This window comes from Rhizopus delemar, genomic scaffold (assembly GCF_000149305.1).
Source record: "Rhizopus delemar RA 99-880 supercont3.11 genomic scaffold, whole genome shotgun sequence".
Taxonomy (NCBI): domain Eukaryota; kingdom Fungi; phylum Mucoromycota; class Mucoromycetes; order Mucorales; family Rhizopodaceae; genus Rhizopus; species Rhizopus delemar.
In genome coordinates, this window is record NW_027137837.1 from 1,000,401 (window position 1) to 1,025,055 (window position 24,655).

The following is a 24,655-nucleotide window of genomic DNA, read 5'->3' on the forward strand; positions in this document are numbered from 1 at the left end:
TTAGTTCAACCACTTGCCCAACAGACTATATCAAACATTCTCAACAATGCTGAAACGTTATATAGTAATAATAATGTTGTCAATAATGGCAAACGTCTAACAACAACACACTATCCTCAACTTGATGATGAAGTAGTAAAGTTTGTTGCAGACATGAATTTCTTCATAGCCCATTCACCTAATTCTGTTTCATTAAGCTGGCCAGTAGCATTTTGATCCAAAAGCTCAATTTTTTGAGAAAGAAAGGCGTACATGTTTATTTTATGTCATACATTTATTCTCATCAAAATTATTTTGAGTCTACGACTCGTATATTGTCCTTCCAGCAATTTTGACCAAGTCTTAAGCAAGTTTTGATTTGTTAATGTTCTTACACAATTACCAAATCTATACCAACCGACAGTGGCCTATGTGGAAACGTGTTGTACAAACATGTCTATAATGTAGCTACAACACATATTAAGTGAGTTCAATTTTTTAACAGCTACGAGTTTCGATTTAAGAGTATTTTCTATTTAAGGGTGGATATTCCAAAAATTTTGGCCACCCTTAAATAGAGCGGCTACTGTATAGAAATAAAATCTGTTGATAAGACCCGATTATTTAGTGGTAGAATATGCTTGTCTTCAACATATTGTGGTGCTTTTACACTTTCAGTGGAACTGTTCATGTTTATAATTTGAAGAAGAAAAAAATAAATGAAGGAAAAGGAAACTCGCAAATCTTCAAACCAAGGTTTTGTGCGGTAGTTCTAAACACTAACATTACACAAGGGCTGCTGATCTTTCATTCATGTCAGTAACACACAAAACCCAAAAAACCCAAAAACAAAGCTGTAACTCGACCTTAATCGTCATATTAATAAACTTGAGCTTCGGCTCCTTATAGAAAAAAATCATTCATATCAGCAATTACATGTATGCACGGATAGGTGGTAAACCACAAACTGAGAACTTCGAGACAAGGAGATCGCTTGTTAGATTGGAGCTCCAGTGCAATTTGATTGTGAGCTACAAGTTGAATTCTACAAGCCTGTTGTCGCAGATGCTTTGGTAAAAATTGAGATAGAAAGACTGTTAAAATTTCTATATTAACCAATATTTCCCAACTTCACTGTATGCCATTATTTCAGGAATTGAGGCGCATGTTATGTCTATAAACACTGCTGATGATGAATTATTGCTAATTCTATCGAATCATATACACTAACATCATTTGTCTCCCAATTAAAGACACAAAGCAAGTCTGTCATCGGTCTTTTTTTTTATTTTAAGGTTGAAAAAAGAAATAGTAACCTAATACTGATGTATTTTGAGCTTTAGAGTTATACATCAAACACTGCAAATATTATGAAACAGGAACTCAATGATCAGAAGAAAAGGAAGAGAAGTATGGAATGTAAGATGTAAGAAGACGATAATCATAAAGAGGCATTACCTTTCTAAAAAAGAAAGCTTGCTCCAATTTGGAAATATAAGAAAAATGTAAAAGATTAGTTATTATGTCAAAGAATAATCATATATTAATCAAGTTGAAACACACAACCTTTACATCATATCCATCTATTCTCCATGAATTTTTTATCGGTTTGGTTTCTCATGAACTAATAAAGATATGACAATACCAATTGGGTCATTTAGTAGCATAATAGCTTCAAACATTACATTTATATCTTCTTGCGGATATGAATGAGGCAAAACTGTCTCTTTTGGTGTTAGTCTATCATCTCTATGGCAGTAAACTGAATGTCAAGAGTACAACTGTGACGAATAGATTCTGATCTTTTGTTTCTTGATAGCTACGCCTGTGGATAATACCCCTATCCATTCTTCTGATGTTGTTGACCCCATCATATTAGAGAGGCGCTATTCAGCTGAACTCAATCCTATCGAGGTGTTCTGAAAAGTATTGAAGGACTGAATCAGAAGTGAATTGACAGATGCAGAAACACTCTCTTCAAGTGTTATTTAAGGCAGCAAGGATAGATGTTTCTGTTGAACGCGTACAAAATTTCATCCAGCACTCAATCGGTGTATTCCCTAAATTCTTGAATAAAGAACCTTTGTAATCGTTTTAATATTTGGTCAAATTATTTTCTGATATTTTTGGGCAATTTAACCTCACACAAGTGCCCAAAATTATTCAAAAAATTGGGTGGTATTTTCAAACATTTGGTAAATTGAGAGTGGAGGCACAGTATAGTCTATTGCTGACCATTTGATATTTGTCTATATTATAGACAAGACTACCTGCAGATTAAAAAGGAAAAAGTAAAAGTGCTGTCGTTTTATTCTTTTGTACAAAATATTTCTAAACACAAGTGTTCGCGCGATTATAGCTTAGCTTGTGCAGGGAGTTCAGTCAATAATACATCACGCATATCATCGCAAGCTTCTTCTAATGCTTGTTTAAAACGGTGTGTACCGTTAATGTATTTTTTGCCATGCACCTCGAGATCTTTTACGCTGGCAACGTTGAATTGAAGAGCGTTATTCTTGATCATATATGCAACGCCAAAACCATCATCGACAACTTGTCCCCAGCCATAGCCATCAAAATGTTCAGAGGATAGTTGAGAGGTAGATAAATACCAGTGAGAAGAATAGGAGTAGGCATAGTCTGTAAATAACGCTGGCTTTTCTTCACCCTCTTTCAAGCTATTCTTTAAACCAAACAAATGACGATCAACGCCACGACCATTAACAGCGGCAGCCATGTACTGACCCTGAGCCTTCAAGGCTGCACGCAACTTGACTATCTTTTCTTCTGTTTTGATTGAGTGATCCTCCATCGCTTTTACAAATGCAATAGACTCATCAGATACAGAGCGACATGTTTCAGTACGACCGCGTTGGAACTTTCGTGTTTGACCAGATTCGTAAGTTGGGCGAGAGGTACCAAACATCTTGTAATAAGCAAGTTGAATAGCCATCTGAGCAAAACCATCAGGAGAACATTTGAACTTCTTGATCAAATTTTTGCCAAAGGCATTGTATGTGAGTACAGTCATCTCGTGTTTGTTGATCAATTGCTCGAAATCCTTTTCGGCTGTTTCAATGGCTTTTTCGACATTGGGATTCAAAACAAACTGAAGTTGTACGGGTTGGGGAATACTACTGCGTACTTGTTCAGAACCATGCTTAATTAAATTTCTAGCAAGTCTATGTAAGAGATGTCAGTGTCATCTATATACTTTCCTCATCCTTTTCAACAAATTACCCATCACAAACATATTCATTTAAGCGACAGGTGGCTGTACCATCCATGCAGGAATGTTCCCCCATAAAGCCAGCTTTACCGTTTTCAAATACGATAAACTGGAGTGATTTATCAAAATAACGGTTGCGTCCATCACCATGCCAACAAGCACGGACCAATTCGTCTCTTGTAAAAGGACTTGAATCGTCAAGACAGACAACAAAAGAAGAACTTTCAATTTTATCAATAATTTGTTTATTAGCAGGGTTGGCTGCCAGCAATTCATCGCGATACTATTTATAGAACATGTTAATAATTTGTACACATTATTTAAAAAAGTAACTTACATCACACCATTTATCACGGTTTTCAGAAGTGAGCACACCTACAGGAATACCCTTGATATCTCCCGCATCATTGATGACACGTTGAAACTGCTGTTCAAGTTCCTTGGTACTTAATTGTTTACCATTATAAACAGTATCAACAAAGTAAAACTTGTTCTTGCGAATGACAATAATATGAGTGTTCTTGAAAGGGTCAAATGTTCCCTTCAAGTCACTTGGCTTGTGGGCAATACGGCAGTTATTGAACATATATTTGTAGGAATCCATACACATAGGTTCACCTTTAGCATACTCAGGTTCCAATGTCTTTTCAACAACCATTTTTTTGAATTCAAGGGCAGCGGTTGTGATGGCAGCAGCACGTTGAGCAGGTGCTTTGCGTAATTTGTCATCCTTGTAAGCAAAGAAGTAGCTAACATAAACTACAACTGGGTCACGGTAGCCCATGTAAGCTTGATCTAACCACCAATCTTCCATCCAGTTTACAACATTAGGGTTATTAGCACGAGCAACAAGACGTCTTTGTAATTCATGTCCTAAACCTCCAGGAGCTATAAATTGCTTCACAGCTTCCTCAGTGCGCTTGTATTCTTCGTCTGTCAAAAGAGGTCGAACTGTCTTCAAGTACTTGGGGAGAGTTTCTTGTAATTCAGGAACAGGTAACTTAGGGAGATTAGTTTGGTAACGAAGCATGGGTCCAGCTGCTTTAGGATCAATAGGAGTCTTTGGTGTCTGAGATAGATATGAGTTCTTTTTTTTTTTCTCCTAGTAAATAAATAGACTTACATGAGCAGGCATCTTTTCTTTGATAAAAAAAAAAGAGAGAGAGAGAGAAAATCGAAAAAGAAATTATTAATATTTTTTCTCTGCTTTGTTTACCCCACAACCTATGTTACACAAGCAGAAGGATATTTGTAAACTTAAACACCAAATAGGGCGATGATATTGTAATTAAATGACTAAAGTTCAATAAGCCGTTCCACAAAGCATTAATGATTACATACATTGCTTTGATCTCTATGATTATGCTGATGGATCCTTTGCTCAGAAATTATTCAAAATTTCCTTACAATGTTCATTTATACAGTTAACCAAGTAAGCGTTACAAGACAAAATCAATCTCAAATGATTAGCTTTGAATATTTAACCCAGTTTCATTTTCCCATATAAATGGCTATTTCTTTTTCCGCTTAAATTGTTTTTTTTCCCCTCAAAAAATGAATGTCCACATACTTGGAACAGGGGCTATTGGTTGTCATATTGCAAGTATATTAAAACGGAATAATCACAATGTAACGCTTTTGTTGCGTTCAAAATCTCACTTGGAGGATTTTAGAAACAGAGGCAATACAATCACTTATCGCTGGCAAGGAAAAACAGAGCATATCTCTGGTTTTGAAGCAAATGTTGTAAAAGAGCAGACGAATCCAATCACATCACTTGTTTTAGCTACCAAAGCACCACATACATTAAATGCCTTTTCTTCAGTTGCTCCCTATTTGTCAACTTCCTCTACTGTTTTACTTTTACAGAACGGGATGGGTTCTGCGGATGAACTTATCAAAAATCATTGGTCCAAAACGAAATCGTCTTCGATTCTTGTTGGTGTCAATCGCCATGCAATTGAGAGATTGGCTCCTTATGACATATGCCATCATTCAGGTTATCTAACTGATGAAAGTTTAGTAATCGGACAACACCCTGCATCATCAGCCACATCCAATAACAAATTAGCTGAGGTCATTGCTGGAATTCCGGAGTTTCGGGCAAAATATTTGCCCTGGGAACAAGTGTATATGAGGATGTTAAAAAAGCTTTTTATTAATGCAAGCATCAACTCAGTGGCCACTGTTCTGGGCAGTCGAAATAAATGCGTATTAAATCCTCATGGAGAAGCTATGTTGAGAGCTATTTGTGAAGAAACTTATGAAGTATTCAAAGATGATTTGCCAGGTGAAGATTTCAAATCGATCATGAAAATGGTGAGCGATATCGCTATAGAAGCTAGAGAAAACACATGCTCAACTTTACAAGATATTCAAAATGGTAGACTTACAGAAATTGATTATATTAACGGATATATTTGTAAAGTTGGAAAGGAAAGAAATGTTAATACAACAACAAACCAAAATATGGTGAACCTTATCCATGCAAAAGAAATCCTTTGTGGGGTTAGATAAATAAAAAAAAAAGTCTTCTGCGTTATAGGAATACATTTCTATAACTAATAGGACAGAAGTTACAAATATTTTAAGAATCATGCTTGCATATATAAATAAATTCATATGGCAAGCTGTAGGGTATGTGATTACAGTGAGATGGGCATTGTTGAGCCCAACTAATTTATTGACAAATTTGTGTAATTCAGCAAGACTTTTTTTTTCCCCCCTCTTCTTCTTTGGTCATAATTTGACTTTTAAACATGTCTCCAGAAATTGATAATAATGATGAACTCTACCAACTTTTAATGGGAAACGATCCTTCTGCAGACGAGAACTATGTCAAGAAAACCCACGACTATCTCAATCGACTTACGAGTTTATCTTTGTCAGAACTATTACGCGAATCAGTCCAACTGAAAGAAAAACAAGAAAAAGCAAAACAAGATTCTCAGAAGCTTGCATTTAGCAATTATCCATCTTTTTTAGATTCTCAAACTTGTGCTGAACAACTCTCTCATTCACTTGATGATACTAATAACGAGCTTGATCAATTTTCAACCTGTATTGACGAACTACAAGCAGCCTGTGATACTTTTACGCGGAATGCAAAGGAGATTAAAGAGGAACAAAGTAAAATCACATGCGTGTTAGAAAACGAAGATGTGCTAACAGAACTACTCGAGATTCCTCAGCTTATGGAAACCTGTGTCTGGAACGGCTACTACTCAGAAGTCATGGATTTAGCTTCGCACGTACGACTATTATCAGTCAGATACCCACTTTCTGTCATCACCAGTATTCAGCAGCAGGTTCAAGCATGCTTTGATCTCATGTTGATCCAACTTATTTCTCATTTACGTAAGCCGATTCGATTAGCAGCTGCAATGAATTCTGTTGGGTTTCTTCGTCGTATGGATGTGTTTGAATCAGAAGACGAGTTACGAATGGTCTTTTTAAGGTGTAGACACGATTTCTTGCAACAAAAATTAGCTCGTATTAAGCGGGATATGTCAGAAGATACAAAGCAGAGAAGTCGGGATGCTGTGGAATATTTAAAGAAATTTATTGATATAATACGAGAACAAATGCTTGAAATCGGAACGCAATACATTTGGATATTTCCCCATGAGCAAGGACCAATTTTATCGGATTATATGGTGCATCTTGTCGGCATTATTAGAACAACATTAAATACATATCTGCCAATCATTGAAGATGAATCTTCAAAAAACTCATTGCTAACACAGTTTGAATATTGTGGAATATCGCTAGGGCGTATTGGACTTGATTTTAGACATTTGTTTACTGAATAACATACTACATAAGAAACTGAACTTGAAAACAATAAAGTATCGGTAAACTTTGTTACTATACCAATTATGTTTATTAGTAGTTTATTTAACACGATATACATAATAGAATACTAATCTAAAACTCATCGTTTAAACTAGCTGTGGCATTTGGAAACAAGTAGTCATATTTGTCTTCTTAAAAGCATTTCGGCTGTAAGTCCAAATGTTCCTTATCACCAAAACCTAAACAGCATATCTCAGTCCAAATATACTTTTCAGAAATTATTCGCCATTTTCCTGGGGTAATCTTAACCAAAAAAATAAAAGTCCTTTTAGCCAAATTCAGTATACAAATTAGCTAAATCATGCTAATTAAGTATAATTCTTTCTTTATTAAGTATGTTTTCTATTTAAGCAATCTTCAAACCTTGTCATGGAATATCTACAAAATCCTTTAAGATCACTCAAAAGAATACTACTGCATGCATCACGTATTCTTGAAGATAACGTTTCTTCTTGCAAGAGTTCTTCTCTTCATTTTGCTCTTACAAACAGACCAAAACTGCTCAATAGGATTTAGCTCAGGGGAATATGGGGGAAGATATTCACAACCAAATCCCCGTCTGTTAATCTCTTTTTCAATGTTAGCGTTCTTATGAATAAGCAGGTTATCCATTACTATGTAGCAATCTTTGAACTTCTCGTGCTTGTCTAAAACATCCATTGTGTCGCATATGAAATTGAAATCATGGCCTGTGACAGTACCGCCTCTACTTTGAGTGTTGATTACAGCTTTACCGCCTCCTGCCTTTCTCTTCTTGTTTTGATTAACGGCTCTTGGCTTTCTCACTTTCACATTGATAACTCCATATGAAGAAATTGCCCCAAGTATGGTCGCAGTCTTAGCTCTTGTTTTGGGTATAACTACTTCGGCATGACTACCTATCTTAGACCAAGGTACAGTTCTTTTCATATTGATATGAAAAGCAGCTTCATCGATAAATATACAGTTATTGAGATAGTCCATATCAGTCTCCATTCATCTTTTAATCCACTCTTATCTTCTTTGGATGTTCTCAGATGAATTTCTTTCCACTGAATGGAAGTGTGTCTTCTTCAAGCTGATTCTACATTTCTCTTTTATGAAATTGTATACATCAGTTTAGAGATGCTCGGGCCAATAAATTGAGCTGATAAGCCGTCCATTATTCCATCTAATGCCAACGATGGCTTCTTATCGATGTAATCAACTAAAAATATTCTGTGGTCCTCGCCTAAAAATAGTAGCCTTCCAGCAGGATTCTTAGCAGTTTTTCTCTGAATAATGTCTTGTGGATCTTTTTGGTCTCTATCATACCAGCCCTGGGCAGTCTGCGTAGGCCTACCTAGCTTTCTTGCGGCTTGGGCTACTTTCAAACCCTTTTCAAAAACTAACTCAAAAGAATACTCTTTATCCTCGTCCGAGTACTTTCTGTAAGCACGTCTTCCTTTCCCTATTGAACGAGCCTTGACTAGTAATTCACTAGCGCGTTCAATTTTTTCTTCTTTTTTTATAACCTGCTTCTCAGAAGGCTTTAAGTCGATGTACTGATCATAATTCGTAACGCCGTCTAGTGGAGAAGTTTCATTGTCAACTCGATTTCAGTAATCACTGCTTCTTCTTCATTCTCTCCCACAAAGTTTCCAAGGCCGTCTTCATATACAAAAGTACTCATAACTAGGGATTAATTAAAGCAAAAAGAAACAGTAAAGAAAGTGTACTACGAAATGGCCAATTTGTATGCTGAATTTGGCTAAAAGGATTTTTATTTTTTGGCTAAGATTACCTCAGGAAAATGTCTAACTGTATTTCTTAAATTCAGCTAATCCTTTCAAAATTTTAGTGAATAATTTTTGAAAAGAATGTATACTTTGCTTTTCCCTCCTGAATCTCCCTCTCTTGGTATCAAGTTGGTAGCTTGGATATGCAACAATTGATCTAGTATTTGAAGATACATTTTCTTTTTCCTCTCCCCTTCTTTATCTTTTTTCCCTTTTGACTAGCAAAAGGTTTTTAGTTTCTTTTATACTCCCCTTTGATCTGACCCGGGCAATCCAATATTCATATTATTATGTGCTCACATGGGTTATTTAGAAATAATAATAATAATAATAATAATAAATTAATCGTATACTTTGCTTTATTTACTTTTTTTTGTATCATATCAAATTCTTTCATATACCCAGTTCTCTATTTTTCCTACTTGCATCTCTATTGATAAATTACTAGTATCCAATACAACGGCATCATCTGCCTTTTTCAATGGTGAAATGGTTCGCGTAAGGTCTGCTAAATCGCGTGCATCCAAATCGTTTTTTACATCTTCCAAAGTTTCCTTCAACAAGTCACCTTGTCTACCCTTCAACTCATCAAAGCGACGCTGGGCTCTCACCCAGACATCTGCTTCGATAAATACCTTAAGTTCTGCATCTGGAAGTATCACAGTACCTATATCCCTTCCATCCATCACGATGCCCTGCACCCGTTTACCATGCCACTCGAACCCTTCGGAAATCGATCCTGGTGCTTCACCTCTTGATATAGCACGCTGGTATTGTGCTAAATGAGCGCGTACCATAGGGTTCGTTGCCACCAAGTTTATATTTCTTGTGATGTTGGATGTACGAATAAGATTGCTTACATCGCGACCATCCAATTCTACCTGTCCTATTGAAGGAAATCGAATATGCGAATTTTTAGCAATTTCTGCTACTTGGCTCTGATTGTTTGGATCGCTTGGGTTGATATTGTTCTCCTGACACTTCAAGGTTATCTATATTTTTTTTTGTATCTTATAAAGACTACGTGTATAATAAGACTAAAATATATGAAACCTTACAGCTCGAAACATGGCTCCAGAATCAATATAAGTAAACCCTAGTTTGCTTGCTAAAAGTTTTGCTGTAGTACCTGTAATCAACACAAGTTAACAACAGCAAAAAAAAAAAATCTTTCTTCTATATACTTTTGCCAGATGCTGCCGGTCCATCGATGGCAATTCTAAATAATTGAGACATTTCTATTAAAAAAAGTTATGACAGGCCTGTCCGTTTGTTTTACATCTGGGCTTGAATTTACCAAAAGGGTTTACTCGCGTATTTCAATAAACTACAGTGCTTCTAGAACGTGGAATCGCACCAGATAGGAGTTGATATCGCACTGGACCAAGAGTGAACGTTGCGGATTCTATTAATGAATGTTGCCACGCTGGCAAACCAGATCACGTATTTCCAAGGTGAGTTGCCGCACAAGCCTTGACGTCTTTTAGGCTATAAAAAGCGCACCAAAGTCACCAACCTCAAGTTTTTTTTTCTTGTACATACCTAATTAAATCAGAGCCTTTATCATAACGAGCATTTAATATTTGTACAAAGGTAGAAAGGGAACTGTTGCCGATGAGCATGAAAGGCCAGAGCTTATGGATTATATTGTTGAGGAGGTTTGGCGCTTGTGACAACCTGTAGATGATGGAGAGTTTTGGAAAACGAAATGGCGTCTCATCCACTCTTGCATATACTCGTTGATTGGTGGCACCAAGGATCAACGTCGTTTTTATGTCCAGCGATGTAAGTGATAGGTGATAAGTGCTACTTTTGTTTAATAACAATAAATATACCAACTGTGGTAGTATCAGCGGTGAAAATAATTGTACTGGTGATGAAATTGTAAACTATCCTTATCAGCGGATCAATGTGTTTTTGAGAGAAAGAAGAAGGAAGGTTATATGTAATTAGAACATGTCATGAAAAGAGAGGGGCTTTTTTTTAGAGTTCTTGTTTGTCATGTCATTTTTTCAAGCATTTGTAAAAATGCAAGACAAAGCCTTTAAAGATGCTCAGCTCTAAGTTATTGGAAGTCCTGTTCATTCTCATCATCAGTGTCTCCTTTTCCAGAAACTCGTTACATTTTATTTCACTTTTAACAACTGATCAGAATTACTCGAATTTAGATCAAGAGAATATTACGGCAAGTAAATACAGCGATAGCCCTCGAGACATACTATACTTGGTTATGTTCTCAAGAATATGACTAAGTGCATTATTCATGACTACGTAATAATCCTTCATATGTGGATACTGATCTATTCAATTACCTTGCAGCAGCAGCAGAGGCGCTCAGACACCTTTCAAAAAGTAATTTGAAGCATTTCACTATATCATGATCCGTCTATAGCGAATAATTATGCTTGATCGATGCTTCCATACATAACAATGTCAGTATCGACCTTTGCGTTGTCTCCTGTCTCCATGATATCCGTGTATTTAACTTTTTTTTGCAGCACTGTAGACAAACACTGGGTGTAGGAGCTCAATATTTCAAGACAATACTGCTCCTCCTCAACAATATAATCCATAAGCTCTGGCCTTTCATGCTCATCGGCAACAGTTCCCTTTCTACCTTTGTACAAATATTAAATGCTCGTTATGATAAAGGCTCTGATTTAATTAGGTATGTACAAGAAAAAAAAACTTGAGGTTGGTGACTTTGGTGCGCTTTTTATAGCCTAAAAGACGTCAAGGCTTGTGCGGCAACTCACCTTGGAAATACGTGATCTGGTTTGCCAGCGTGGCAACATTCATTAATAGAATCCGCAACGTTCACTCTTGGTCCAGTGCGATATCAACTCCTATCTGGTGCGATTCCACGTTCTAGAAGCACTGTAGTTTATTGAAATACGCGAGTAAACCGAGTTATAACTATAACACGTGAGCTGTACTAGTCTACGTACAATTCAGCCTTTTGCCTAACGAAAGAACGTGCAAAGTTTAAACATCCGCTACGAATTGATCATAAAGTAAAATAAAATACGAGAGTGAACTGATAATCATGTAACAAATGTATTTTCTAGAGCTTAGCTTTATCATCGTTTTCTATAGAATTGCAACTTTTGCTTCTCCAAGTTTTGACTTTGGGAAGGCATAAGGAAGTTGTGACTTTATTTTTAATTGACGTATGGATTTAGGGGGCTCCGCTTCAGACAATATTTCTGTCAAAAAGGAAAGATTCTCCTGCACGAATAAATTTTTTTTTTCTTGAACAATCTATTTTATACCGCATTATAGATCAAGATGGCATTGCGTGTACCCAAAGGAACTCTTCCTCAATTATTCAAAGATGGATATAAAGTAAGAAAAAAGAAAGATATACTTTACTAGAATCCTTATCAATTTTATTCATCTTAGTTTCAACAAGGTGTAGAAGAAGCTGTTCTTCGCAACATTGAAGCAACTCATGAGCTTTCCGAAGTGGTCAGAACTTCTATGGGCCCTAATGGTAACTTTTGAGCTTTTCAATATGAGTTCAGTTCTGTACTAAATATGTTTTGCTTTAGGTCGTAACAAGATGATCATCAACCATCTTGAAAAACTTTTTGTTACAAACGATGCTGCCACCATCATCCGTGAACTTGATGTTGTTCATCCTGCAGCTAAACTTCTAGTCATGGCTTCTCAACAACAAGAAAGCGAAGTAGGAGATAACACTAACTTAGTCATTGTTCTTGCTGGTGAACTTTTAACAAAAGCTGCCGATCTTTTAAGACTTGGTCTTCATCCTTCTGAAGTAATTCAAGGTTATGAATTGGCTAGAGAACGTGCTTTATCCATTATTGAAGGTAATATACAGTGATATGCTCTTAATGATACATAAAAGCTCAAAATCTTTTTTATTTAGAATTATCTGTCAACAAAGTTGAATCACTTACTAGCCGTGATGAACTTTTAAAGATTGTAAATGCCAGTATTTCTTCAAAGCAATATGGCTATGAAGGATTTTTGGGAGATTTAGTTACAGAGGCTGCCTTAAACATTATGCCAAAGAATCCCAAAGATTTCAATGTCGATAATGTTCGAGTTGTAAAGGTGATGGGTTCTAGCATTCATGAATCTCGCGTTGTTCGTGGCATGGTATTTGGTCGTGAACCTGAAGGAATTGTACAAAATGTGAAAAACGCCAAGGTTGCTGTATTTACTTGTCCCTTGGATATTTCACAAACAGAAACAAAAGGCACTGTCTTGATTCACAATGCACAAGAAATGTTGAGCTTTAGTAAAGATGAAGAAAAACAAGTTGAAGGAATTTTCAAAGAACTTGCAGAGGCTGGTGTTAAGGTTGTTGTCACTGGTAACGGTATTGGTGAACTCGCTCTTCATTACTTGAATAGATACAACATTATGGCCGTCAAGGTTCTTTCCAAATTCGACTTGCGACGTCTCTGCCGTGTGATCGGTGCCACTGCGCTAGCTCGTTTGGGAACACCAATGGCTGAAGAAATGGGTGAATGTGATATAGTTGAGACTGTCGAAATCGGTTCTGACCGTGTTACTGTCTTCCGTCAAGAAGAATCAGACAAATCCCGCACAACCACCATTGTCATTCGTGGTGCCACACAAAACCATATGGATGATATTGAGCGTGCCATTGATGATGGTGTCAATGTCATTAAGGCTGCTACCAAGAATCCTCTTTTGTTACCTGGTGCTGGTGCTGTTGAAATGGAACTCAACAAACGTCTTCAACAAGTTGCTGCTAAAACACCTGGATTAAACCAACACGCTATCAAGAGATTTGCTGAATCCTTAGAAGTGATTCCTCGTACCTTGTGTGAAAATGCTGGTATGGACGCTACTGCAGTTCTTTCTCGTTTATATGCTGCCCATTACCAAGAAGGAGATGCAGGCTTAAGTGTTGGTGTTGATGTCGAAAATGAAAATGATGGTACATTAGATGCATCTAAAGCGAATATCTACGACTGTCTTGCTTCAAAGTACAATGCTATTAAGCTAGCAGCTGATACAGCAATAACTATCCTTCGCGTTGATCAAATTATCATGTCTAAACCAGCTGGTGGACCAAAGCCTCCTAAGAAGGAGGGTCATTGGGACGCAGATGATTAATTGAATACTTGACTGTAATTTTAATAAAAAAAAAGGATGCTCATTTCTTGAAAAATGACACAACATGTACTGTGAAGTTTTGGCAGATAATTCTGTAGCATTAGGAAAATTCAGTATTGCTTTTTAACTTCAATTTTGCGGATGAAGGTGTCTATTTTGCGCATGGCAGTGTTTATTTTGGACATTATGTTACCATTTTTATCCGCATAACATCCCTTCGACAAACTAAAATAATTGTTCCTCATATTTTGTTATAAAAAAAAACTACTAATTATGAGCATTGAACAAGCTATTTTTTATCATCATCTTCCATCTGGCGGATATACATGCAATCGGGAAGAAGTTGAATGTGTGCCAAAACAACCTGGAGCAACCATCCATCCATTGTATCAGATGCAGGCACTATCAGACTTGTCCCTGCCGTCATCCGAGAACGACGTTGATAAAACTTCGGATATATCGATAGCAAGGGCCATGAAGGAACTTGATTTAGGCAAGCCCCTACCAAAAATGGTTTGGATACCATCAAACTAAAAACCACTACAGGTTGCCAAATCGATATCTCTTGCCCAAAACGGAAATGGTAATGTACAATAGTTGGTCATAGACTTCACTAAATCATCTTGCAATACAGATGATTAAACGTTCTTGTCTATGTTCTTGTCTACATCAACAACATACACAATCCCGTACCAACTAATACAGCTCCAAACCATAAGTGAGCCGCCACCATGTTTTACAGTTTCCCTTACATGTCTTTCTTTAAGCTTTCATTTGGTTGTTTCCATGCATAAATCTTACCATCCGATCCAAAGCGATTGGTTTTAGTCTCGCCAGATCAAACCACGCGTTTCCATCTTCTATGGTCCAGTCAACGAGGTTAAGTACCCAGTCCAATCGCTTTTGTCTGTTTCTTTCACTTAGCAATGGCATTTGAGACTTTAAAAAAGAGATCAAATCAGATCCTCGCAACAATCTTCGAACTGTTTGGGCTGATATAGTCTTTTGCAAGTCATTTTCGAGTATCTTCCTAGCTTCTACAGCATTCTCTTTACTTTCAATGGTTAATAATCGGACTAAATACTGACCATCCCTGCTGTTGAGTAACTTGGGCCGGCCTGCTTTGCCGCTCTTTACTTTGGTTTTATTGTTTTTCGAACGTTTTGAACAGTTCCACGACTTTCTCCAATTATTTTTACTGTTTTTGGTATAGAGTATCCGTTTTTTAAGTAGCTAATGATGCGATTACAGGGATCTCCACTGATATATTGCATATTTGATGCACGTACACTGTTATATAGCTGTCAGTACTTATGGGTGTAAGAAAAATGACGAAAAGAAAGAAAAAGGTACTCTAAATATTGGACAACCAAAAAAAAAGACCTTTCTGGTGGGGCAAACTGCGACATAGCACGAGTGACCAGCTGTTTATCAATAAAAAGTAAGTCGTCAATAGTAAACTTTGAGATATTTGCAGATAATAAAGCGAGAAAATAAAAAGGAGGTAGTAATTGAAAACTAGTGAATGAGTCTCTATGTAACCTCTTTATTAGATTTCAAGACGAGAGAGAGAATCCATTTGATCAAACTACACCTTCATGTAGGAAATGGAATTATTCAGGGATCAAAGTGAGTTCAAGGTCAATTTTAGTATTGAGCTTGAACAATATAAATATTATATATGGTTAACATTGTAAATGAGCCTTGAAGAATATGTAATAAGTAATATTATGTATTCAGTATTTGTTATCTCTTATATAAGCTTTGAGTAATCTGATACGAATAATAAGCATTTAATGAGGTAAATACGACAAATCTCCAGTGGGCACGCCAGATAACGGAAAGCACTCAGCAGCTGAGAGTCCAGAGATCATTATTATCAACAAAAGGAAACCGCTGAAAAGACCAGAGGATTGAGCATGCATCCAATAATCAACAGGGATCGTAGCGAATATAGCAGACAGGGTCAAGCGGAAAAGTGCGGCAGGAGTACACCTTGCCTATTGTGTGTCTTCATAATCGGAAGAACCAATCGTCTCATATATGTTCTGCATAAAGTTATTGGCGTGGACAGCAGGACGTAATCGCAAAAGAGGGAAAAAGAGAGCCAGTCTTGTTTCAGTATTTTCTGAATCGAAACGATGTATATGATCTAGTAATATAGGTTGACTACAAGACTGAGGGAGATTGTCTTCCAGGAGTTGACGAAGCTGGCGTATCTGTAGGTTGTATCGTTGAGATCGTGGATCCAAAAGACCGAACCCACCTAACTCTGGATCTAAACACAGCCGTGTGTATTTGATCTTAGGTTTGCAGTTATTCCAGACAGACTGATAAATCTCGGAATTGAGCTATCGAAAGAAGGTATTCGGCAAATGAACCATCCGCAGAACATACCACAATACAGAAAGTATTAATGCATTCACTCTTGTAACGCGTCCTTTGATAGAAAGCCTAAGTTGAGAGTAGATAGTACATTGAGATTTCACTCTCTGTCATAACTGCTGTTCTAGATAACGTCGTTGATGAAAAGACTGGATCAGGGGAAATCCAAGATATCGAAAAATAGATAATTGCTTTTTGTCTTAACCTGAACCACATGCGGACTTTTTTTTTTCTTTTCTTTCAATAGGTTAATCATGTTTGGATTACTTCATCCTATAGCCTACATTGCAACAGGTCTTGCATTCTGCTTTTGCATATTCAGTTTGGGTACATGGCTAAATATTTTATAAGCTTGTCTATTCTAAACGGCATCATCATATAGCTTGCGGTCTTTATTATTTGGCTGAATTGGTTTAGATCTCCTGATGTGTACTAAACGTTTAAAACTAATTAATTATTTAGGTTGAAGAGCACTCTGTATATACAAAGAAAGTCATAACAACAATGACCTATGTACGTATATTGAAATATTTCACAACTTTTTATTAACAAGAGCGGATCTACAGGTTGTCATTGTTCTTCACGTTTTATTTTGGATATTTGATCGCCTGCCATTCTTTTATTTATTGTTTTCAGCCTTGTGTCATTTTGTTTATAGTCTTAACTTGAGAACATTTCCGTTTATCAACTTGACAAGTTTACCTTTCATTAGTAGTTGCAGTAAGTTGAATCTGTGCATGCTTTTTTTTTTTATTTGCAACTCATTTTTTATTCTATAGTTTTAGTTTTTGCTGATCATTTCTTATGGTTTCAGTACTTTACAGCTCACTATAAGCCCTTTATGGATATAGCAGCATTTTTTGGGATTTGTGTATGGCTGGTACCTTTTGCTTATTTTATCAGCTTGAGTGCCAATGATAATGCATTGCCTATTAGTGGTAAACATGAAAATAATTAGGTGATTCAATAAAGTTGATCTGTATTATTTTATATTTAGATTCTACTTTTACCGACACCATTCCTCAACAAAACAAACATGGATTAATGAAGGTATTATTAGGCTATGTGGGAATTAAGAGTCAAGACACAGCTATGCCCTTTTCTTCAACGGTAGGAGACCACGATACTACATATAATCCTCCACCATCCAGTGTTGGCGTGACATCCAGCATGAATTATCATACTCCAAATAGAGATATACAAAACAGAAAAGTGTTGTAAAACGAGACAGCTGAAAGAAATTTCACTTATTTTTGATAGCTGCAAAAATAAATAAACAATGCCCTCTTCCACCCCCTTTGTTTTCATTTGAATATTCCAACATTAAAATATAACAAGATTTTACATTGAATAATAGCATGGAAGGATGCAGTGTTTATTTTACAAGATTTTAGTAGTCGACCAATGATAATAACAGATTTATTTTTCTTCTACTCGACATTTCTTGAATCTCAAGTATATGACCGGAGCAAACGCGTCATCTGAATGAGTGATTGTTTCCGTCTCCTCGCTGTATTCAAAAGAAAAAGTTATAGATCATTTATGAACCATTCGCCTTTTTCCATACTTACACAACAATACGCTTTTTGAACAATGGACAATCCAAGGTAAATGTTTCGTATTCGCCTCCTTCACCACAAATGTGTGATCCATATTTTTCATTCTATAGTAGGCTCATGTAAGTTCAATATCCACTCTGTCCCTCCATTTCTGTATTTACTAATTGAAGTAATTTTGGATACATTTCACCGATTGTTCTACCAAGATCCTTTTCTCCTAATCCCATAGCAGCCACTTTTATTAATATAGCATTTACACCAGAGTCTGCCATTTCTGCAAGCAGCTCTTTTTGATTTCTTTCCCATAAATATGCAAGTGAGGTCAAACCTAAACGATCACAGCTATACACAACAGATCAGTTTCACTGGACACTGACTCTTTTTTTCTCTTTACACATTTTCTACTCGCACTTTTTGATAACTGGACAAAATAGCCCCAGAAGAAACACCTTGTACTTCAGGGTGCTTTTCCTGAATGATTCAACATGTAAACTTTTAACCCTTTCATCTATTCCTCTTATATAAAGTCTTACCTTTATTTCCTTCAACAGTTCATAAAGATCTTCTGTTTCATCTTTTGGTGTGACCTCGTATTGTGCGCCGAGAGATATGGCTGTTCCTGTTATCTCACGTCTGTAAAGAGGAAGCTGCATACAATCCGCATAAAAGTGAATAGCGTCGTGTCCTACCGTTTGGTACATGAAACTATCCAATTCATCTAAGCAAAGGTTAGGGTCTGAGTAAACTGAAATAGTAGGGATATTGTATACCTTTTCCGGAGCCACTGGATGGTTTCAAATTAGCAAGAGCAATAATTTCGTGGTCATTTGCAACACACTGCATCATGTTGAAGCAGCTATCTTTTCCACCACTGCAAATATATATTAGTTCTTGTTCTTTTGAAACAAGTTATAATTAATTATGTTTGCCTCACTAAACCAATGACCTTCATAACTTTAATAATAAAAAAGGGGTAGAAAAAAAACTGCTGAAGACTTCTTTTTTTCTGAAAAAAAAAAAAAAAAAAGATTAGACTTCGGACTTTAAGCCTCATATTACTGTATTTAATAACTGATTGTGTTGATATTGATTACACAGCGTTTCTAAGCTTGATTGCATGGTTTGAATATTACACCTTTCTTTACATGTGAAAGACAGGCTGCTGCATGAAAAAAAAAGAGTATTCCTAAATAGGGTAAGAAACCACTTTTGATGAATAATTGCAAGTTAACTACGACACAAAGATTTTGAAGCTTCGTCAATAGTGATTCTTTCGGACACTAGAGCTTTGTAGATTATTCTTACTAGGATTAAATACTGCCATTTTTATCCTTTATCCTTTAGCTACTGTCTTGATCCAGTACTTCCTCCTGATCATAACTCAGCATCCAACTAAGTAAAACAATGCAAACGGTAAGGACATGAATGAATAGAATACTACAACAAGAGAATGCATTATTACTTAAAATACAAGAAGAATCTCTCTCTTTTTTTTTGTAGCTTTGTTTTACAATATACTTATAGAATAGTAATAAAAGTTTTGTATACAACATAAACTTTCATTGAGCTTACAATTGAACGTGTATAGACAAGTATTGAAATAACTAACACAACATATTACATAAATTTTAATTCAAATTTTGCTACGCGAGTTTTTAATTAGATTTAGAAAAGGGATATACATTGTTTTACTGTTTATCACTATTTTCATAAAATTGACTCAAAAAGATTCTAAATATTCACGTACCTTTTCAGCTTTGCCTATTCCCAGTAGCAATATGATTGAAGGGCGTCTTTCTTGACTATTACCAATGGCGAAAACATTCTTCATACCCTACATGAGATGGTGGTAAAATTATTATTCTTTTTTTTTAGTCTTCAGATAACTGAAGTAAATCAAAAGAAACAGTGACTAATTTCCTTCTTTGGTCCTTCAAGTCGAGAAAACAATTGATATAGGCCAAGAATTATATTAAGAATTTGTTTTGTTGAAAGTCAATAAAAGTAACAAAACTATAGATGAATTTTTAGTATCCTAAAAAGCCCTTCCATTTTTTTGTATACTTGATGAACTTTGTAAAATTTGACAGATATTTTAATATATTAGAATAGGTTACCGTATGATTGAGTACATACAAAGATGAGTAAAAGTTACATTGATAAGTAAGTAACAATAAAATGGTTAATTCAATTTATATTATTTTTATGGCGAACTTGAAAGAGGTCGGTTTCTTTTCTCCTTTTTTTGTCTTTAGGAAGATGATAAGCTAACTGAGCATCCCTTTGTTATATTCTATCCTTTAAAGAAGATAGTATATCATTCATTAATAATTTTATAAAGTAATTCAAACATCAAAAGACTACAAAAAAATTAAGTTTATAAATATTATAGACCACAACATGTATGATATTCCTAGATGTAAAAAATCAATAAGCCAACCTAGATTGGTTCTTGTAAATAACTACAAATTCAATAAATTATGATCATCAAAGCTTTCACTGAGTTATTATTTCACACAGGCAAATAAAAAATACATCTCTGATTTGTACAGTTTATCTTTTGGACAGTACAAGCCAGTAGACGACGTCACGTTGAAACTTTTCATCTACAAAAAGCCATCAAAAGAAACTTGTTGATGGTCATACCTAAGATGCAGGAACTCTTTGCACAGCCTCTTTTTCCGAGTAGTTGTTTTACAATGTTTTTTTTTTTTTTTTACAATGAATATTGTCTCATTTACTATTCTTTGTTAAGCAAAGATTTAGAAAACCAATGATTGAATTTATTTTTGATTTTTCCCATCTTACTGTTATTTTTCACCATGTTTCAAATACCATTGGTTCTCTGTCAGTCCGGCAAGAATAAATGGAGACACTGTGCTTACTCTTTTAATTCTCATTGGATGTCTATGTTTAACAAGTAACCATGCTTGACTTCTATGAGACGATTGGAAGCTAATCACTCAGCTTCATAAAGAAGTTCTTTTTGACTAGACTTGCTCTCACTAAACTCTTTCTGAAGTGTCGCTTGGTTAACTATTGATTACTTTTTGGTTTCTTCATGTATCCATCTCATACAAATAGGATTAAAAGAACGTATGCTTGCATAGCTTAGCATAGTTTAATGCTGTAATGTTCCATCTTCTTTTGAAACCTTGCCTTCTGTATGTGTTAATAAAACCATGCTTCTTATTTAGGACATGCTTCTTTTTATATTTCTTCATGACATTTTACCCATCTCCGGATTTAGTATAAATAAATATCCATTTGTTTAATAGCAACTAAAATATTAAAGCAATTTTTATTTTTTATGCCGGAAAATGCCATTCTACTTTTGACGAGGGAGAGAGTTTATATTTTTGTTTATTATCCTTACTTATTCTTGCATTTTAACTCTACAATCTATTTCTGGCTTTTTCTTATTTAAATATTGCCCATAATTATTCGATACTTTTAATAAACAGCGACTTGTTAAGAGCAAGAATCCATTTGTTTAAGTCACTAACAATCTGCTCTTTTATTTTTGCAACAGAAAATGATGTGGTTGCTTTGAAAAGTAGTAACTGTAAAGAGCAAATAAAATGGGATTCGGCTGGATGATGTGAGATTCAAAAAGATGACAAAAATTGGCGTAGGACTCGAATGATGCTGAACTATTCAACCTTTTAGAAACAGCTGGATTACTTTTTAGTAAAAAGGATTTGTATTTCATCCGGAAATTTTGCCGTGACACAAAAAGACAGGGGAAAGATAATTCAACTTTATCATCAACAAAATCTCCGATGGTTAATAAGCAATTCAGGGCAATACATGAAAACGATGATTGGACAATGTATACGCCATCATGAATAAGGTAATTAGTATTGTTCTTGCAGAAAAAGGGTACAATAATGGCTTGTTCATTTGCGTGTAAATCAATAGGCTTGTATTACATTATTAATTGTTATATAACAATTTATAATCTTTTTGTCAGTAAAATCTTCAGCCTCTTATTCTTGTCCCCCCAAAAAAATAGATCATTTATAAAGCTTGTCAACAATAATTTATACACCGCTGACGTAAAACTTTATTTAAACATTTTTTTTTTTTCAACACCTTTTCTTTTCTTTTTCTTCTCACACCGTTATTTTTATACGTTATCTAAAAGCTATGGTTCAAACTGTCGATCAAAGAGCTGTCAACACTGTTCGTTGTCTTGCTGCTGATGTTGTTAAGGGAGCTAACTCTGGTCACCCAGGTAAAGACAAAAAAAAAGAATATCTCGTACATGTGCTGATATGAATGTTAGGTGCTCCTATGGGTTGTGCCCCCATGGCTCACACTTTATTCCATAAGTTTATGAGATATAACCCCAAGAATCCCAAGTTCATCAACCGCGACCGTTTCGTTCTCTCCAATGGCCACGGTTGTGCTTTGCAATACATCATGCTTCACCTTGCTGGCTATGATGTTTCTATTGAAGACCTCAAGCAATTCCGTCAACTTGATTCCAAGTAAAGTATTCTCCAAAAACGCGACTTTTACGAAAAAAAAAAGAAAAAAAAAAAAAAGAAAAGAAAATCGGAGTTGCATCGTTAATATTTACCCAATTTTTTTTTCTTTTTCCCCATTTAGGACTCCCGGTCACCCTGAAGTCAACGATACTCCTGGTATTGAAGTCACCACTGGTCCCTTGGGTCAAGGTAAAAAAAGAAGGCTATTTATCAATGTATACACGCGTATATTTAACTTGTTTTCTACAGGTATCTCCAATGCTGTTGGTTTAGCTGCTGCTGAAGCTCACTATGCTGCTACCTTCAACAAGCCCGGTTATGAACTCTTCAATAACAACACCTTTGTTATCCTTGGTGATGGTTGTCTTCAAGAAGGTGTCAGTGCTGAAGCCGTCTCTCTTGCTGGGTAAGTTTTTATTGATGGGAAAAGAAGTAAGCTAAAACAACTTTTTGTAGTCACTGGAAGCTTGGTAAATTGATTGCTCTTTACGATGATAACTCTATTACCATTGATGGTTCTACCGAAGTTTCTTTCACTGAAGATGTCCTCCAACGTTTCCAATCTTATGGATGGCATACTCTTGTTGTCGCCGATGGTGACAATGACTTGGCTGGTCTTGAAAAGGCCATTGAAGAAGCCAAGAGTGTTACTGACAAGCCTACTCTTATCAAGGTTAAGACTACTATTGGTTATGGTTCATTGAACCAAGGTGAAGAAAAGGTTCACGGTGCTCCCCTTTCTGGTAAGCATAATGCGCTCACTATCTTGTTTTATTTGATGCTAAAGTTATGTAATAATAGATGATGACATCAAGCAAGTCAAGGAAAAGTTTGGTTTCAACCCTGAAGAGAAATACGCTGTTCCCCAAGAAGTAAGTATACAAGATACGCACGGTTGCATGTGAAAATATTTATCTCTATCGCTAGGTTTACGAATACTACAATGCCCGTGCTCAATACGGTGCTCAAGTTGAACAAGAATGGAATGCTCTTTTCGCCAAGTACAAGTCTGAATACCCTGCTGAAGCTGCTGAAATCGAACGTCGTTTCAGTGGTAAGTTGCCTCAAGGTTGGGAAGCAGCTCTTCCTCGCTTCACTCCTGCTGACGCCGCTGTTGCCACCCGTAAGTTGTCTGAAGGTGTCCTTACTGCTCTTTCTGAAGCTGTTCCTGAACTCTTGGGTGGTTCCGCTGATTTGACTGGCTCCAACTTGACTCGTTGGAAGAAGGCTGTTGATTTCCAACACGTAAGTAATAGAATATGTAGAGTGAAACGAGAGATGCTGATAACCATGAATTAGCCCTCTACCGGTCTTGGTGACTACAGCGGTCGTTACTTCCGTTACGGTGTTCGTGAACACGGTATGTTTGCCATCATGAACGGTTTAGCTGCCTACGGTGGTAACATCCCCTTCGGTGGTACTTTCCTCAACTTCTTGACCTATGGTTGGGGTGCTGCTCGTCTCTCTGCCTTGTCTCACTTGCCCGTGATCTATGTCATGACTCACGACTCCATTGGTCTTGGTGAAGATGGTCCCACTCACCAACCTATCGAAACCTTGGTCTTGACTCGTGCTACACCCAACATGCTCACCTTCCGTCCTGCTGACGGTAACGAAGTTTCCGGTACCTACTTGGCCGCTCTTGAAAACAACCACCGTCCCTCCGTGATTGCTCTTTCTCGTCAAAACTTGCCCCAATTGGCTGGCTCCTCTGTTGAAATCGTCCGTCGTGGTGGTTACGTCCTCCAAGATGCCGAAAATGCTCAAGTCATCTTGGTCGCCACTGGTTCCGAAGTCTCTTTGGCTGTAGAGGCCGCTCAACAATTGGCTGCTCAAGGTCTCCCCACCCGTGTGGTCTCTATGCCCTGTACTGAATTGTTTGATGAACAACCTGAAGAATACAGAAAGTCCGTCTTGGCTCCCGGTTTGCCCATTATCTCTATTGAAGCTCTTGGTATCACCGGTTGGGAACGTTATGCTCACGCTCATGTTGGTATGAAGACATTTGGTGCTTCTGCCCCCATCAAGGCCCTTTACAACAAATTCAATATCACTGTTGATGCCACTGTTGAAAAGGCAAAGAAGGTGGTTGCTTACTACCAAAAGGTTGGTTATGTTCCTGAAGTCGGTCTTGACTTTTAAATAATATAATTCATTTATTGTAAATCCCCCCCTCTCCATCTCACAACTTTTTAACGCACATTTTTATTCACAAATAAAATATAAAAAAGGATACCTTTTTGTTGGAAATATAATGAATGTCTTTAGCAAAGTGGATGATGA

At 36.4% G+C, this 24,655-nt stretch overlaps 12 protein-coding genes across 12 annotated transcripts; 7 read left to right on the forward strand and 5 right to left on the reverse strand.

The window, feature by feature from the left end:
• Positions 1-1,684: 1,684 nt before the first annotated feature.
• RO3G_13056 (uncharacterized protein) lies at positions 1,685-1,902 on the forward strand (the record flags this gene model as incomplete). Its single annotated transcript, XM_067667640.1, has 2 exons — positions 1,685-1,754; positions 1,799-1,902. 2 exons carry the CDS (start codon positions 1,685-1,687, stop codon positions 1,900-1,902), a joined length of 174 nt encoding a protein of 57 aa, XP_067523741.1.
• A 430-nt stretch (positions 1,903-2,332) lies between these two features.
• On the reverse strand, positions 2,333-4,343 carry RO3G_13057 (uncharacterized protein; the record flags this gene model as incomplete). The annotated part of the gene is made up of 4 exons (XM_067667641.1): positions 2,333-3,161; positions 3,220-3,491; positions 3,546-4,277; positions 4,332-4,343. The coding sequence occupies 4 exons, from the start codon at positions 4,341-4,343 to the stop codon at positions 2,333-2,335; spliced, it is 1,845 nt and encodes a 614-aa protein (XP_067523742.1).
• A 419-nt stretch (positions 4,344-4,762) lies between these two features.
• Positions 4,763-5,725, forward strand: RO3G_13058 (2-dehydropantoate 2-reductase; the record flags this gene model as incomplete). The annotated part of the gene is made up of 1 exon (XM_067667642.1): positions 4,763-5,725. The coding sequence occupies one exon, from the start codon at positions 4,763-4,765 to the stop codon at positions 5,723-5,725; it is 963 nt and encodes a 320-aa protein (XP_067523743.1).
• A 242-nt stretch (positions 5,726-5,967) lies between these two features.
• RO3G_13059 (uncharacterized protein) lies at positions 5,968-7,020 on the forward strand (the record flags this gene model as incomplete). The annotated part of the gene is made up of 1 exon (XM_067667643.1): positions 5,968-7,020. One exon carries the CDS (start codon positions 5,968-5,970, stop codon positions 7,018-7,020), a length of 1,053 nt encoding a protein of 350 aa, XP_067523744.1.
• Positions 7,021-7,486: 466 nt separating this feature from the next.
• RO3G_13060 (uncharacterized protein) lies at positions 7,487-8,026 on the reverse strand (the record flags this gene model as incomplete). Its single annotated transcript, XM_067667644.1, has 1 exon — positions 7,487-8,026. One exon carries the CDS (start codon positions 8,024-8,026, stop codon positions 7,487-7,489), a length of 540 nt encoding a protein of 179 aa, XP_067523745.1.
• Positions 8,027-9,203: 1,177 nt separating this feature from the next.
• RO3G_13061 (cytidylate kinase) lies at positions 9,204-10,056 on the reverse strand (the record flags this gene model as incomplete). The annotated part of the gene is made up of 3 exons (XM_067667645.1): positions 9,204-9,812; positions 9,879-9,949; positions 10,005-10,056. The coding sequence occupies 3 exons, from the start codon at positions 10,054-10,056 to the stop codon at positions 9,204-9,206; spliced, it is 732 nt and encodes a 243-aa protein (XP_067523746.1).
• A 1,008-nt stretch (positions 10,057-11,064) lies between these two features.
• On the forward strand, positions 11,065-11,591 carry RO3G_13062 (uncharacterized protein; the record flags this gene model as incomplete). Its single annotated transcript, XM_067667646.1, has 3 exons — positions 11,065-11,172; positions 11,319-11,488; positions 11,543-11,591. The coding sequence occupies 3 exons, from the start codon at positions 11,065-11,067 to the stop codon at positions 11,589-11,591; spliced, it is 327 nt and encodes a 108-aa protein (XP_067523747.1).
• Positions 11,592-12,108: 517 nt separating this feature from the next.
• RO3G_13063 (T-complex protein 1, theta subunit) lies at positions 12,109-13,935 on the forward strand (the record flags this gene model as incomplete). Its single annotated transcript, XM_067667647.1, has 4 exons — positions 12,109-12,165; positions 12,223-12,313; positions 12,372-12,653; positions 12,713-13,935. 4 exons carry the CDS (start codon positions 12,109-12,111, stop codon positions 13,933-13,935), a joined length of 1,653 nt encoding a protein of 550 aa, XP_067523748.1.
• A 289-nt stretch (positions 13,936-14,224) lies between these two features.
• On the reverse strand, positions 14,225-14,868 carry RO3G_13064 (uncharacterized protein; the record flags this gene model as incomplete). The annotated part of the gene is made up of 2 exons (XM_067667648.1): positions 14,225-14,383; positions 14,737-14,868. The coding sequence occupies 2 exons, from the start codon at positions 14,866-14,868 to the stop codon at positions 14,225-14,227; spliced, it is 291 nt and encodes a 96-aa protein (XP_067523749.1).
• A 1,956-nt stretch (positions 14,869-16,824) lies between these two features.
• Positions 16,825-17,541, forward strand: RO3G_13065 (uncharacterized protein; the record flags this gene model as incomplete). Its single annotated transcript, XM_067667649.1, has 4 exons — positions 16,825-16,837; positions 16,957-17,040; positions 17,100-17,258; positions 17,318-17,541. 4 exons carry the CDS (start codon positions 16,825-16,827, stop codon positions 17,539-17,541), a joined length of 480 nt encoding a protein of 159 aa, XP_067523750.1.
• A 346-nt stretch (positions 17,542-17,887) lies between these two features.
• On the reverse strand, positions 17,888-18,725 carry RO3G_13066 (uncharacterized protein; the record flags this gene model as incomplete). Its single annotated transcript, XM_067667650.1, has 5 exons — positions 17,888-17,983; positions 18,041-18,221; positions 18,274-18,350; positions 18,413-18,597; positions 18,650-18,725. 5 exons carry the CDS (start codon positions 18,723-18,725, stop codon positions 17,888-17,890), a joined length of 615 nt encoding a protein of 204 aa, XP_067523751.1.
• Positions 18,726-22,028: 3,303 nt separating this feature from the next.
• RO3G_13067 (transketolase) lies at positions 22,029-24,514 on the forward strand (the record flags this gene model as incomplete). The annotated part of the gene is made up of 8 exons (XM_067667651.1): positions 22,029-22,116; positions 22,168-22,372; positions 22,494-22,561; positions 22,622-22,778; positions 22,829-23,115; positions 23,174-23,244; positions 23,300-23,617; positions 23,672-24,514. 8 exons carry the CDS (start codon positions 22,029-22,031, stop codon positions 24,512-24,514), a joined length of 2,037 nt encoding a protein of 678 aa, XP_067523752.1.
• Between the last annotated feature and the right edge of the window lie 141 nt (positions 24,515-24,655).